This window comes from Symphalangus syndactylus, chromosome 15 (genome assembly GCF_028878055.3).
Source record: "Symphalangus syndactylus isolate Jambi chromosome 15, NHGRI_mSymSyn1-v2.1_pri, whole genome shotgun sequence".
Taxonomy (NCBI): domain Eukaryota; kingdom Metazoa; phylum Chordata; class Mammalia; order Primates; family Hylobatidae; genus Symphalangus; species Symphalangus syndactylus.
Window position 1 is genome coordinate 86,169,461 of NC_072437.2, and position 15,214 is coordinate 86,184,674.

Below are 15,214 nucleotides of genomic sequence, written 5' to 3' on the forward strand. Positions count from 1 at the left end.
TGGTGAGGCAAAGACGAGGGAGGCTAGAGTTGATGAAGACATCTTTCTTTTATGTATGATATTGTCTATGTTGGGCCCTGTTAATTTTCATTTACGTATGTACAAATAGCTAATGCATATTTTTTAACGTTAATGTTTGTTATTTACATGCATAGCCTGATGGGCACATGATCCAAAGTTTAATTTTTTGGTTGAAATTTAGTATTTGGCTTCATATATGTAAAGATTAGGGTAAGGTGATCTGCCTTGCCTTGCCTTTCTTCTACTGTGTCAAAGAATTTATGATCAAGGGGTAGAGTCAATATTAATTATATGATTTTGTTTTAACCAAGAAGAACTTAGTTAAATTTAAAATTGTAGTTGCACTCATAGATAAAGGGTTTTCTTTGTTAAAGGGTAAAAAAGAGACATCTCTTATACTTGCTTAACTTTTCATTTAAAAAATTAATTTATTCATAATAAATAGAAAATGAAAGGAGCTTAAAAAGCAAATTGAACACATAGTTATCAGAGAAAACAATTTTAAAATTATGATTTTTAAACTCTCATCTGTATTGCTAAGAAACGAATGCCCTATATTGTAATATTCAAGGTTTGCTTATAATTAAAATGTAGGGAAGAAAAAAAGAATCCTACAGACATTCTAAGGATGACCTAGGCCCTTGATAGTCTAAGCTTGAAATTAATCATTAGATTTTCTGAACTCTTATTACACTGGGTCTGTTCAGTCTGCTTTAACAAAATAACATAGACTTGGTGGCTTATAAACAACAGAAACGTATTTCTCACAGTTCTGAAAGCTGGGAAGTCCAAGATCAAGTTTCCAGCAGATCTGATATCTGGTGGAGGCCTGTTTCCTGGTTCATAGATGGCACCTTCTTATCATGTCCTCAGATGGTGGAAGGGACAAGGCAGCTCTCTGGGTCCTTTTTATAAGGATACTAATCATCCTTTTCATGATGGATGTGCTGAAACTAAATTGTGCCTGAAGACCCTTATGTTACCTTTACATGTCACATTTCTATTGTATCTGGCCAACCTTTGATTTTAAGGCACTAGGGCAAGAATGACCAATGGGTTTCCAAACTTATAGAAGTAGTAACATGTGCATATCAACACAAATCACTTGGTAGGAACCCAATACTAGCTAATAAGCCTACTCCTACTGTCTCAGATCTAGTTCCGCTTCAGAATTGGAAGCTTTAAGGATTATGAAATTCTGGGAACTTGGAGTAGGTCCACCTAGAAGTAGAAGCAGCAAAACCCAAAAAACCAGTAAAATTTTTTAATAGTGTTGCTTAATTTTTAAGTGTTATTTACTGGAAAATAAAACTATACCATGTTTAATCACTAAGCAATTTTTAACAAAAAACTTTAGCACTAGGAATAGCTTAAACTTGACACAATTTACTATCATAGAATTATAGATATGGGTAAAGGGTACCAGTTAGATTCCTATCAGCAAAAACCTGGTGATTTTCATTCTGTGGTATAGAGGTCCTAGTTAAGAGGCAGGAATTATTTACAAATGACTTTAATTTTGATCATTTAATTATAGGATCTGTTTATTCACTTGTTTTTAACTTATTCACAAGTCTTAGTCATGAGCATTATTAATAGATAATTTGATGCCTTGTCACTTAACAGTACAAGCATGTTTATTTCTGACTTTTAAACTCTAATTTACCCTTCTTGTGTTTTTCTATTCAGTCGTAACCCTCTCCTTCAAAATTTGGTGAGGCATCTTTGACTTTCATCATATTCAGACATGCTAGCTTCAAGAACTTTCCTGTTCCTCTTTTAATGTCTGTTTCTCACATTGTATTAGTTCCTTTTATAGTATTAATTCTTCCTAGAGTATGAATTTTTTTCTTTTTCTTGAGATGGAGTCTTGCTCTGTTGCCCAGGCTGGAGTTCAGTGGCACCATCTCCACTCACTGCAAGCTCCGCCTCCTGGGTTCACGCCTTTTTCCTTCCTCAGCCTCCCGAGTAGCTGGGACTACAAGTGCATGCCACCATGCCCGGCTAATTTTTTGTATTTTTTTGTAGAGATGGGGTTTCACTGTGATAGCCAGGATGGATACAGTATGAATTTTTATTCATTTTGCAAATATTCATCATAGATATTTTTGTCTTATCATTTCAGTTAGAACAAGATTTTTTTCTTTGGGTTCAGAAGGTAACTTTCCTATTGTACTTAGGATAAATTCCACAAAAACTCTTTAACAAGGTTTTTTTCCTGGCTATTAGAAAGGAGGAAGACCCTCACTGAACTGAAGATAGTAATGATGGGTGAGGACTTTGACTTCTGTAACACCTCATTCAGATAAGTGGCTATTTTAGTTTAATTACATGGCCGGGCGCGGTGGCTCACGCTTGTAATCCCAGCACTTTGGGAGGCCGAGGCGGGCGGATCACGAGGTCAGGAGATCGAGACCACGGTGAAACCCCGTCTCTACTAAAAATACAAAAAAATTAGCCGGGCGTAGTGGCGGGCGCCTGTAGTCCCAGCTACTCGGAGAGGCTGAGGCAGGAGAATGGCGTGAACCCGGGAGGCGGAGCTTGCAGTGAGCCGAGAGGGCGCCACTGCACTCCAGCCTGGGCGACAGAGCGAGACTCCGTCTCAAAAAAAAAAAAAAAAAAAAAAAAAAAAAAAAAAATTACATGAATTTTGTCATCTCCCTTGGAGCTGCCTCCCAGAGCTGGTATATCAGACATCCTCAAGTAAACCTGGACCCAATTTTAGAAATCTTGGCTAATTTTGAGTTAGGAAGTCCTTTCTTTAAACAATATTTTAAAATTAACAGAACAAACACAAAATATATTTTACATATTGCACTTTTCAAAATACTTTAAATATTTAAAAAAATACCCAACATCACAAAGTAACATAGTTTAAAATAAAATAAAAATTTTTGAAATCAGACCTAATCAAATTGATATATCTCTCATTTTCTTTGAAAATTTTGACCAAGATATCAATTAATAAATCCACTTTGAAAGACATTTTAAGGTATAAATGTGTTTGTTCATGTGTATAAAATTGTGTCATTGATATAACATTACTATTCCTTTAAACATTGTTATGTTCTTAAAAGTATCTATAATTTAGCAAAAGGATTACTGTTTTGAAAGACTTAAAAAAATGCTCAGCTATTTTTTAGCTAAGAAAAAAGATTCCTTTTTCAGTGAATGGATAAAGCTGAAAAATAATAAATTAATAAAATGTTTTAAATAAAGAGTCATAAATATCTCAATACTTAATTCTAGGAAGCTTCTCTATTCATTTGCTTTTTTATTTTTAAAAAGAAGTTTAAAAGAGTTTTTGTTTTAATATCTATAAACTTCAAATGTTATTCCACACTCAAAAAATATTTCTAATGTATTCAGTCACAGTTTACTAAAATAGCCAAGTTTTCTGATTCATAAGATGAATAATAATACTTAATTTTAACTTATTTTGAAGATTAAATGAGGTGATACATTCAAATAAAACCTTTTAAACTGAAAGTACTTTCATTCTTGTGTAAGGAAACCATGAAAGTAAGACACATCATTCTATTTTGCCAGTGTATCTTAAATTAACTAGCTTTTATTGTCAGTTAGTGTTCAGCGCACCAAGGGTACATTTCATACTAAGATTGTGCAAGTGAGAGTAAATGCCTCCTTAAATTTTCCATCTTAGGCACCACTGTTGCTTTTAGACCTGGCTATGTTTTATATTGCTTATATACATTTTTTTTTCTTTTGGGAAAAAGATAAGCTGAAAAACATTTTCGTTGATGACATGCTATTGCTGAAATAAAAACCCAGAACATAGTGATGTGTAGGAAAAAACTCTCTCCAACTGTGTTTTTCTTCTGCTCTCATACCACCACAAGAGTCGTCAACACAAAAGACTTCTGTGACCAAATGTGTGGGTTTTTTCCCCCACACACTAAGCAGCAGATACCAGCTGGGCATCCTCCATTTCAGTTCTGATACTGTCTACTTGGAGATAGTGTCAGATCCCACTGGTTGGGGGCTCAGTGCCCAAGACTGCCCCTCATACCCCCAGACACCATCCTAGGCCTCCAGAACTTCTGACCTACCGGCTTCAAATTGGGGTTCTCACATCACACTCTTTAGGTTCAATTAATTTGCTGGAGCAGCTCACAAAACTCAAGGATACTGGGCACAGTGGCTCAAGCCTGTAATCCCAGCACTTTGGGAGGTCGAGGTGGGCAGATCACTTGATGCCAGGAGTTCGAGAACAGCCTGGCCAACATGGCAAAACCCCGTCTCTACTAAAAATACAAAAATTATCTGGGTGTGATGGCATGCGCCTGTAGTCCCAGCTACTCCAGAGGCTGAGGCATGAGAATCACCTAAACCCAGGAGGCAGAGATTGCAGTGAGCCAAGATTGTGCCACTGCACTCCTGCCTGGGCCACAGAGCAAGACTGTCTGAAAAAACAAAAAGAAAAAATCAAAGGAAACACACTTACCGGTTTATTACAAAGGATATTGCAAAGGATGCAGTTGAGGAGATGCGTAGGGTGAGGTATGGGAGCAGAGGTGCAGAGCTTCCATGCCCTCTGGGGGCCCCACCCTCCAGAAACCTCCATGTGTTCAGCTATCCAGAAGCTCTCCTAATCCAGTTTTTATGATGTCAGCATTGGGATTTTTATGATGTCAGCATTCCTCCCTTACACTATAGGGCAAAAACCATCTCTGGGGAGGGTCTTAAAGACACACAATTTACAACGATGGGGAAAAATTAGAGTCCTGCCTTGGAACAGGTTAAAGGAGGGCAAGAGAAGGTCTGAGGCCTGCCCCTGAGGCCTACCACACCCAACATTATAACAACACAACAGTTGTTATATATTTTCAGTTTTGCATAATATGAAGTTAAAGACTTAAGTAAATTGAGTAAATAGTAGTTGTTTTTTTTTTAATTTCACAGATCAATAGAGTTAACTCCTGAGTTATATGCATACAACCCCAAAGTTGTTTGCTGTCACTGGAGCTGTGCCTACACCCGCCTGGCATATTCTTGAGACATTGGAGCTAGGAAGTTGGAAATTGACAGAAAATTTTGTCACTTGTAACAGAGCTAAGGCCATATGGATTATGGTGGGTCCTATCACTTGGAATACTTTCCTGAAAGCAACACAGGTCATCATTGCCAAATATTTTTAGGACCCCAATTCTGTACTAAGTGCTAGTGATGTGATAGGAAGCCAGACACAATTGAACTAGCTATCTCTATATTAGTGACTTATCCTAAAACAGAGTTTCTATTGTAATTGGTTTCCTGTTTCTCTTAGAATATTTAAATGTTTTAACATGGTCTTTCAGATTCTGCATGATCATACAGCAACCTCTTCTTTAGCAACCTCTCCACTATCCCATCTGGGTACTTTAGTTCTGGTGGCCTCTTTCATTTTCTGAAAGAACATCAGTTTCTTAGTATATGATCTTTCATCTTTTGGAAGATCTCTGCCCCTTCTCCTTTCAAAGCACAGCCTCTTTCTCACATTTTAAGACTCAGCATCCATGTTACCTTCCCAGATCAGCCTTCCTTGAACTCACCCCATCCACCTGGATCTCCCTGTTTATTCTTCATGAGAGAACCCTGTTCTTATATAGGATTTTTCTGAATTTGTCATCACATATTTATTTCCTTGTTTGTGTGCCTCTTCTCACCAGACCCTAAGCACCATGTAAATAGGAACGAAGTATTATTTCAAAGACCCAAGTCTGAAACTGTGTGTCTGTTTATACTTAATGGCTAAGGTATACATGTACATGTATTCTATTTGACTAATATTTGAGGTAAAAAACATGGGGGAAAGGAGCAGATAACACATATTTTTAGAGGATTTAGGGTATATATAACTAAGAAGGTTCCCTTTACTTATTTATTTTTTTGGGGGGAGAGAATCCTGCTCTGTCACCCAGACTAGAGTACAGTGGCACGATCTCGGCTCATTGCAACCTCTGCCTCCTGGGTTCAAGCGATTCCCCTGCCTCAGCCTCCTGAGTAGCTGGGATTACAGGTGCGTGCCACTATGCCCGGCTAATTTTTGTATTTTTAGTGGAGATGGGGTTTCGCCATGTTGGCCAGGCTGGTCTCGAACTCCTGATCTCAGGTGATCCACCTGCCTCGGCTTTCCAAGGTGCTGGGATTACAGGCCTGAGCCACCACGCCTGGCCCCATTTTAAATCTTATTCTCACTTTGAGGTGGAGTTAATCTCAGATAACTTTGAGATTAAGTTACCTTAATATCAACCTTCTCACTTTGTTCATTTATTCAACAAATGTTTATTGAGCCCTTACTGTGTGCCAGGCAGTTTTTTTGTTTGTTTGTTTGTTTGTTTTTTTAAGAGACGGAATCTCGCTCTGTTGCCCAGGCTGGAGTGCAGTGGCGCAATCTCAGCTCACTGCAAGCTCCGCCTCCTGGGTTCACGCCATTCTGCCTCAGCCTCTCTGAGTAGCTGGGACTACAGGCACCCGCCACCACGCCCGGCTAATTTTTTTGTATTTTTAATAGAGACGGGGTTTCACCGTGGTCTCGATCTCCTGACCTCGTGATCCGCCCACCTCGGTCTCCCAAAGTGCTGGGATTACAAGCGTGAGCCACCGCGCCCGGCCATGCCGGGCAGTTTTAAACACTGGGGACACTATTGAATAAGATAGACAAAGCCCAGGCCTTCCTGCACCTTGCCTGCTAGTAGAGAGATAATAAATAAGAAAATAAGTGAATTTATAACATAACCTCAAGTGGTGATCAATACTATGAAGGAAATAGAGCAGAGGTAGGAGTAGCAAATAAATGGGAATTATGGCTGTCTTAGGCAAGAAGTTTAGACAAGGCTTTGCTTAGGAGGTGCTATTTGAGGACATGTGTGAATAATGGAGTGGGGTGAGTCATAGGAAGCGTGGTCAAAGAGTATTTCGGGCAGAGGAAACAGCAAGTACAAAAACCCAGAGAAAGGAAGAATTATGCCACAGTCATGGAATAGAAAGATGACCAGGATGGCTGGAGTAAGAAGAGTGTTAGAGCATGAGGTCTGAGAGGTATCAAGGGGCCAGAACTCATGTAGTGTTTTGTAAACCAAGATAAGGCATTTTAATTTATTCTACGTGTGACAGGACGCTCTTGCAGGGTTTTGAATATGGAGGTGGGATAGGGAGTAACGTATTAGCTCTCTGAGGACATCTAGGAGGCAGCAAGAGTAGAAGTATGGAAACCAGTTTGTAGGATGCTTTTGCAGTGGGACAGAAAACAGATAAGAATTGCTTTGACTCTAGCAATGGTATAGGTAATGAAAAGAAGTTAGACTTGGAATATATTTTGAATTTAGAGCCAATATGACTTGCCTGGTGTCTTGGATAAGTATGAGAGAAAGAATAATAATTATGACTCCTTGTCTTTTTTGCTTTGGGCAACTGGATATAAGGAGTGATTTAATGATATGGTAAAGACTAGGAAGAAGCAGGCCTTTTTGGGGGGTGGTAGAGGATGATTAAAGTTTATTTTATACATAGACATCAAGTGAAGATGTTGAGTAAGGTCAAATAGGGCAGATGCTTCTGAAATACTCCTTCAAGACTATTTAGTATCCGACAAATGGAGCATTATTACATTTATGGCTCTACCTCCTAGCATAGACATACAACATACACTGGGTGGATGGATGGATAGCTAGGCATACAGTCATACATTTGAGGAAATAGAGTGTTCTTTGTATAATGGCACTCATAGGTGTAAATAAGAATCACAACCATAATAACATCAAATATTTTATATTACTCTGTGTCAAGCACTGTTCCCAATTCTTAACATTATTAATTCACTTCTCATATACTATGATTCAAGTTACTACTATTACCATTAGTATCTCTGCTCTACAGTTGAGAAGCTTATTGAGGGTCATGTAACTACAGGTGGCCAGGATTTGAACCCATGTACTGTGTGTGGCTCCAGAGTTTGTTCTCCTACCTACTGCACTATACTTTTCCCATGATCATGACATACTCATCATCATAAACCAATATCTATATATCTGTGTGACCATTTGGTTTGGGGTGATGGAGTGATAAAAGTGATATTTGAATGAAATATGAAGACTATTGGTGAAAAATGCCACCTTAATCCTTGGAAGAGAAATTTGCTTTTAGTATAATCCTATTGGGTGAATCTGAAGCACAAACTAGGTTTTATCTCATATCTGAAAGGTATCTAAAATATCTAATTAGTGTACTTAAGTCCTATTAATCACACATCTTTGCAAGGTCTCAATAGTCTCCTAAAATTTCATTGTTTGAGAGAAAAATTGGTAGTAGGCCACTCTTGAATATATGTGGGTTTATACTCATACCATTTTAGTTAAATAAAGATATTCAATTCATCCATGGCTAGGAAGTATAAAATATTTAGTATAACAATATGTGTATCAGCTAGAATGAATTTCTTAAGTGTTAATTGTTAGCATTACTTAGCTCAGATGAAAGCCGTTATTTATACTGCAGTGCCCCTAATGAATATAGGAAAACATGACTTGTCAACAAAAATTATATGATGGGAGTTGTAGAGTCTGCTTCTTTTTCCAAAGCATACATGCCACCTTCTGTTTTTCTTGCCCCCATAAAATCCAGCTCCTGTAGGACACCTTTTTTTCTGATGCCTCCATAGGAGACAACTCATGCTCACCATCTCCACTTTAAGAATTATTTCTGTAGTGAGTCACTATTACAGATAATAACCCATCTCCTGTTGGTCTGCTGGAACTGAAAAAGGGCTGAAAATTGTTAAACTTTTGCAGTGATATGTGTAATGACTACATGATTATCATGCCTCTTTTTATTCACAGCTTATCAAGTACCTACTTGACATGTCGAAAGGAAAAGAGTAAATTTAAGAAGACAGTTTTTTTCTCCTGAAAGTTTAGAGTTGAAAGCGCATCTTTAACACATTCATACACACATCCAAGAGATTCAGATAAAATAATCAAGCCAAATCACTGAAAGCTGAGAAAAGAGTTGAATGTTCAAGTGGCTACTTGAAGTCACTTCATGTGATGTATCATGTAATCCTGCAAAATGAGTGCTGTATTCCTGCTTTTCAAGTAATGAAACTGAGGTTCAGAGAGCAAAACGTTTCATTACTAGTAAACTTCAAACTAGTAAACAAGAATTTGAGCTTATATATCTCTAATTCCAGGACCTGTGCTTTTATTGCTAATGGCTTTTTTTAAACTTGTTCTTCGTGTTTTTTTTTTTGTCGAGTGAATTAAGAGCAGGATAAATAAGAAAAATAGTATTTAGGAATGTATTGCTTAGGCATGAGTAACTTCCTATTTGAAAGAACTGTTGAGTAATCGCCATTTTTTTTCTTTCTTTTTAAATTTCTCCTCCTGCATAGTTTCTGCATCTCCCAGATCTCCTTTTTGTTGTTTTGTTTTGGCACATTTATATTAGGGACTTTCTGGAAATATTTGATTGCCGCTCATATAAAAGAGTAAATCACTAAAAATTAGTTAGAAGCTCTGAGCACCTGGGTGAGGTTTGTGAACTTCATTGTATAGTTATTTGATAGAGTAATTTCTTAAGAAACCCGCATTGCATATCTTTAGGTCTTTTATCCTGTTACTCAGTACCTCACTGCCCAAAGTACGTGGTATTGCCACATAAAAGCCACATCCTTTTGGTGGGTTAAAAGTTTATCTGGTTTGCCTGTTGGCTTTCCTTACTGCTGAGTTCCAATTCAGTTTTTTCTCACCTGCTGAGTAGGTTACCATTTGTGTATCTGCCTTCCAAACTTTCAAAATTTTGTATCTCCAGCCTGGACAACATAGGGAGACCCTGTCTCTACAAAAAAATTTTTAGAAAATTAGCTGGGCACCATGGCGCATTCCTATAGTCCTAGCTACTCAGGAGGCTGCAGTGAGCCATGATTGTGCCACTATGCTCCAGCCCAGGTGACAGAGCAAGACCCTGTCTCTTAAAAAAAAAAGTTGTATCTGAAAGGTTTGTGTCTTTTAAAATAAGTCAGTTTATTGCCGTTTTAGTGGGGTTTTATGAGAGAAAGTTAATGTATGCATTCAATTTGCCATCTTTAACCAATGTTATTTATCTTCCAAAGATTCCATTTAATTTAGTTTGTTGTAGTTTTAGTCATCCAGAAGTTTCCAATTTATATGAATTCAGATCTGTTCATATCCTTTGCCCACTTTTGAATGGAGTTGTTTTTTTTTCTTGTAAGTTTAAGTTCCTTGTAGACTCTGGATGTTAGAACTTTGTCAGATGGATAGATTGCAAAAATTTTCTCCCATTGTGTAGGTTGTCTGTGCACTCTGATGATAGCTTTTTTTTTTTTTTTTTTTTCTGTGCAGAAGCTGTTGAATTTAATTAGATCCCATTGTCAATTTCTGCTTTTGTTGTGATTGCTTTTGGTGTTTTCATCATGAAATCTTAGCCCATGCCTATGTCCCAAATGGTATTGCCTAGATTTTCTTCTAGGATTTTTAGAGTTTTCGGTTTTACATTTAAGTCTTTAATTCATCTTGAGTTAATTTTTGTATAAGGTTTAAAGAAGGGGTCTAGTTTCAATTTTCTGCATATGACTAGCCAATTCCCCCAGGACCATTTATTTAATAGGGAATCCTTTCTCCATTGCTTGTTTTTGTCAGGTTTATCAAAGATCAGATGGTTGTAGGTGTGTGGTCTTATTTCTGAGTCCTCTACTCTGTTCCATTCTTCTGTGTGTCTGCTCTTGTACTAATACCATGCTGTTTTGGTTACTGTAGCCTTGTAGTATAGTTTGAAGTCAGGTAGTGTGATGCCTCCAGCTTTGTTCTTTTTGCTTAGGATTGTCTTGGATATTTGCGCTCTTTTTTAGTTCCATATGAATTTTATGAATTTTGGTCCCATGTGAATTAGTTTTTTCTAATTCTGTGAAGAAAGCCTATGGTAGTTTAATGGGAATAGCATTGAATCTATAAATAACTTTGGGCTGTATGGTCAGTCTCACAATATTGATTCTTTCTATCCATAAACATGGAATGTTTTTCCATTTGTTTGTGTCCTCTTTGATTTCTTTGAGCAGTGGTTGGTAGTTGTTGAAGAGGCCCTTCACTTCCCTTGTTAGCTGTATTCCTAGGTATTTTATTCATTTTGTGGCAATTGTGAATTGGAGTTCATTCATGATTTGGCTCTTTGCTTGCTTATTGTTGGTGTATAGGAATGCTAGTGATTATTGCACATTGATTTTGTATCTGAGACTTTCCTGAAGTTGCTTATCAGCTTAAGAAGGTTTTGGGTTAAGATGATAATTTGTCCTCCTCTCTTCCTATCTGAACATCTTTATTTGTTTCTCTTGCCTGATTGCCCTGGCCAGATCTTCCAATACTATGTTAAATAGGATTTGTGAGACAGAGTATCCTCGTCTTGTGCTGGTTTTCAAGGGGAATGCTTCCAGCTTTTCCCCATTCAGTATTATATTGGCTGTGGGTTTGTCATAGATGGCTCTTTGAGGTACATTCCTTGAATACCTAGTTTGTTCAGAGTTTTTAACATTATGTTGAATTTTATCAAAGGCCTCTTCTGCAACCACAGATAATCATGTGGTTTTTGTCTTTAATTCTGTTTATGTGATGAATCACATTTATTGGTTTGCATATGTTGAACCAGCCTTGCATTCTGGGGATGAAGCCAGCTTGATCGTGGTAGATAAGCTTTTTGGTGTGTGCTGGATTTGGTTTGCCAGTATTTTATTGTGGATTTTTGCATTGACGTGCATCAGAGATATTGGCCTGAAATTTTCTTTTTTTGTTGTATCTCTGCTAGGTTTTGCTATCAGGATGATGCTGGCCTCATAAAATAAGTTACAGAGGAGTCCCTTCCTTTCAATTTTTTAGAATAGTTTCAGTAGAAATTTGTACCTCTGGTAGAATTCAGCTGTGAATGCATCTGATCCTGGGATTTTTTTTTTTTTTTGGTTGGCAGGCTATTTATTACTGCCTCAATTTCAGAACATGTTATTGGTCTACTTAGGGATTTGATTTCTTCCTGGTTCAGTCTTGGGAGGGTATATGTGTCCAGGAATGTATTCATTTCTTCTAGATTTTTTAGTTCATGTGCATAGAGTTGTTTATAGTGTTTTCTGATGGTTGTTTGTATTTCTGTGGGGTAAGGGTGGTATCTCCCTTGTCATTTCTGATTGCATTTATTCCATTCTTCTCTCTTTCCTTCTATATTAGTCTAGCTAGTGGTCTATTTTATTAATTTTTTCAAAAAATAAGCTCCTGGATTCATTGATTTTTTAAGAGTTTTTTGTGTCTCTATCTACTTCAGTTCTGCTCTGATCTTGGTTATTTTTTGTCTTCTGCTAGCTTTGGGGTTTGTTTGCTCTTTGAACTGGTTTTAGTATCAATATTGTACTAGCTTCATAAAACGAGATGAGGAATGTTTCTAGTTTTTCCATTCCAGGAAGAAAATCTGAGTAAAAGTGGAATTATCTGTCCCTTGAATGTTTGGTAGAATTTACTGGTAAAACCAAATGAGCTTGATGTTTTATTTATGGGAAGATTTTAAATTATTGATTCAAATTATTTAATAGTTGCAGGACTATGTAAGTTATTTTATTTCTTTTTTATTGAGTTTTGGTAATTTGTATTTTTGTAGTAATTTTCCACTTGGTCTACGTTTTCCAATTTATTGATATAAAATTATTCATAATAATTCCCTATTATCTTTTTAATCTTTGTGATTATGTCCCATTTTTCATACCTAATACTGCCTATCTATCTCTTTTCTTTATCTTGATCAATCTGACTGGAGATTTACTAGTTATTTCAAAGAACCCATTTTTAGCTTCGTTGACCAAACTGTGTTTTATCTTTGTTTTCAGTTTCATTAAGTTCTGCTCATGTCTTCATTTCTTTCTCTCCACTTCCTTTGTTTTTTTCTGTCTTTCCCCCTAACTTCTAACTTATTTTCTAATATAAGCATTGAAGGTTACACATTTTTCTACTTTTTTGTGTGTGGGAAGTACAAAAATTGTCAATTGGGAATTTCGAAGTAGAGAAAAATATTTCATTCTGACTTTTAAATTGCCACTGTCAATTGTGCCTAAAATTCATAGTGCTTACCATGTCAAACAATATGATTTTGATATGTACCTGGGAAAATTATGCTTACTAATGTGGTTTTAATCTCATCATGTTTCATATAGGATTCGCCTTTATTTGATCTTATTAAACAATCAAAGGACCGAGAAGGACCAACTGATCACTTTGAATCTGCTTGTCCTGTTAATCTTCCTCTCCAGAATAATCACACTGCAGCAGATATGTAAGCAAAATACATGTTATGTTGACCATTCAAACTGCAAATAAATTTTAAGCATAAGTGCAATGTAACATTCTATAAAGAAACTGTAGGGAATAGAATTTTGAATAAGAATTGTTTCTGTTTTTAAGAAATTAGTAATAAAAGGTACATGACCCAAATAAAGTAATATAAAAGAGTACAGAGTGCTACTGAATCACCTAGGATTTGCATAATGAGAGCAGTTTTTATGGCAGAGTTGGCAGTTTAGGTGGAATAGGATTTCAACATGGAAACTGGAGAGGATAGAGGAGACAGAGGAGTGTGTTCCAAGAGTCAGAATGGCATTAACTCAAAAATATCAAAGGAAGCAGAAAACATTTTTCAGTGTGTGCAGGTCAGTCCATTTGGAGTGAAGCATAGGATAAGTGTAGGAAGAAGTATGGGATGTGGACTAACACACAGTTGATTAGTGTGTGCTGGTGATGATGATGGGAAAAGAAAATGTAAACCCAAACGTATCTGAAACAGGTCTCAATCAATGTAGAAGTTTATTTTGCCAAGGTTAAGGACATGCCCAGGAGAGAGATCTGTGCCTTTTTCCAATGATGATTTTGAGGGCTCCAATATTTAAATGAGAAAGTCAGTCTGGAGGGGAAAGAAAAAGGGTATGGTAATCCACATGTTGCAAGAGAAAAAGAGCAGGTAGAGGAATCGTCAATTATCTATCCAGCTCATGCTGAGTGAATCCACACTTTACATAAGATAAGGTGAACATAGAGCCGCTATCTGTGGGAGTATTTAACCTTTTATCTGTATTTATTTGTGTGGGAACAAAAGGAAAGGCAGTTTCTTGCATGACTCAGATTTCAGCTTAATTTTTTCCTTTTGGCATAGTGAATTGGGGTCCCAAGTGTTTATTTTCCTTTCACAAAAGCAATCACTAACTGTGTGCTGGGCAATGGCCTAAGTACTTAAGATTTATTTTTTCATGTAATCTTCGTAACAGCCCATAAGGTAGTAGATACTGCTGTCAGCCTGTTATCTATAAAATAGGAATTAGAGAAATAAGATAACTTGCCTAAGGTCAACAGAATTCAAACCTAAGCTATCTAATCCCAAAGCCCAGGCTCTTAATCACTCTAGCTACATTGCCTTTCACAGAAATGTGCCTAATATTTTGTTTCTGTTTAATTCTGTGTAGGAACTGACATTACAGTATTCTGTATTAGTGCAGGGGCCATTTTCCAGAGATGTTATTTTCATGCTAACTTGTACCCAAAGTGTTTCTGGCATATGGAGACCCTGCCTTCATGTATACATTTGTTTCCTAAGTAATGCATTATATAAATAAGTTAAGCCTTGTTTTTTTTAAATTCAAGAAGCAGTCATCTGTTAACTGCCAGGAAGTGGTGTAGGCACTGGGAATACAGAAGTAAGATGGCCTGGGTCCTTCTCCTCATAGAGCTTACATTCTGGAGGAGGAACATAGGCAATGAACAAGTAAACCAAGATGTAAGATGATTTTAGAGTATAATAAGTGCTACAAAGGAAATAAACAGAATGATGTGAAAGAGAGAAACAGAGAGGCTGATAGAATGCTTAGTGGGACTTTCCTTTCTCTGATAAAGTGACATTTTGACGTGACACCGGAAGGGCAAGCTGATGCTAGCTAGGCAAAAATCTGCATTATGTGCATTCCAGGCAGAACAAACAGCAAGTGCAGTGGCTGTAGGGCAGATCAAACTTAGTTGGATTTAGGAACAGAAAGAAAGAAATCCTAGTGTGGCTGGGGTATTGGAAGAGGAGAGTGGTGCAAGATGAGACTGAAGAGCTAAGCTGGGGTAGATCTTATAGGTTCCTACAGGCCATAGTAAGGAGTTTGGATTCTCTAAGGATA

General features: G+C 37.1%; 2 protein-coding genes across 9 annotated transcripts in view; one reads left to right on the forward strand and one right to left on the reverse strand.

The window, feature by feature from the left end:
- The window catches only part of LPAR6 (lysophosphatidic acid receptor 6), a 58,196-nt gene extending 53,589 nt beyond the window's left edge, over positions 1-4,607 (reverse strand). For 2 of the 6 annotated variants that reach the window (XR_010116040.1, XR_010116041.1), the window contains exon 1: positions 4,487-4,607. The gene's annotated coding sequence lies outside the window, so the exon portion shown is untranslated. The remainder of the gene's footprint in view (positions 1-4,486) is intronic. The other 4 variants (XR_008651416.2, XR_008651415.2, XR_008651413.2 and 1 more) reach the window with 3 other exon arrangements.
- RB1 (RB transcriptional corepressor 1) overlaps positions 1-15,214 on the forward strand; it is a 183,806-nt gene that overhangs the window by 147,712 nt on the left and 20,880 nt on the right. For all 3 annotated transcript variants that reach the window (XM_055244932.2, XM_055244934.2, XM_055244933.2), the window contains exon 18: positions 13,220-13,338. In XM_055244932.2, the coding sequence (XP_055100907.1) occupies positions 13,220-13,338 (119 nt within the window). The remainder of the gene's footprint in view (positions 1-13,219; positions 13,339-15,214) is intronic.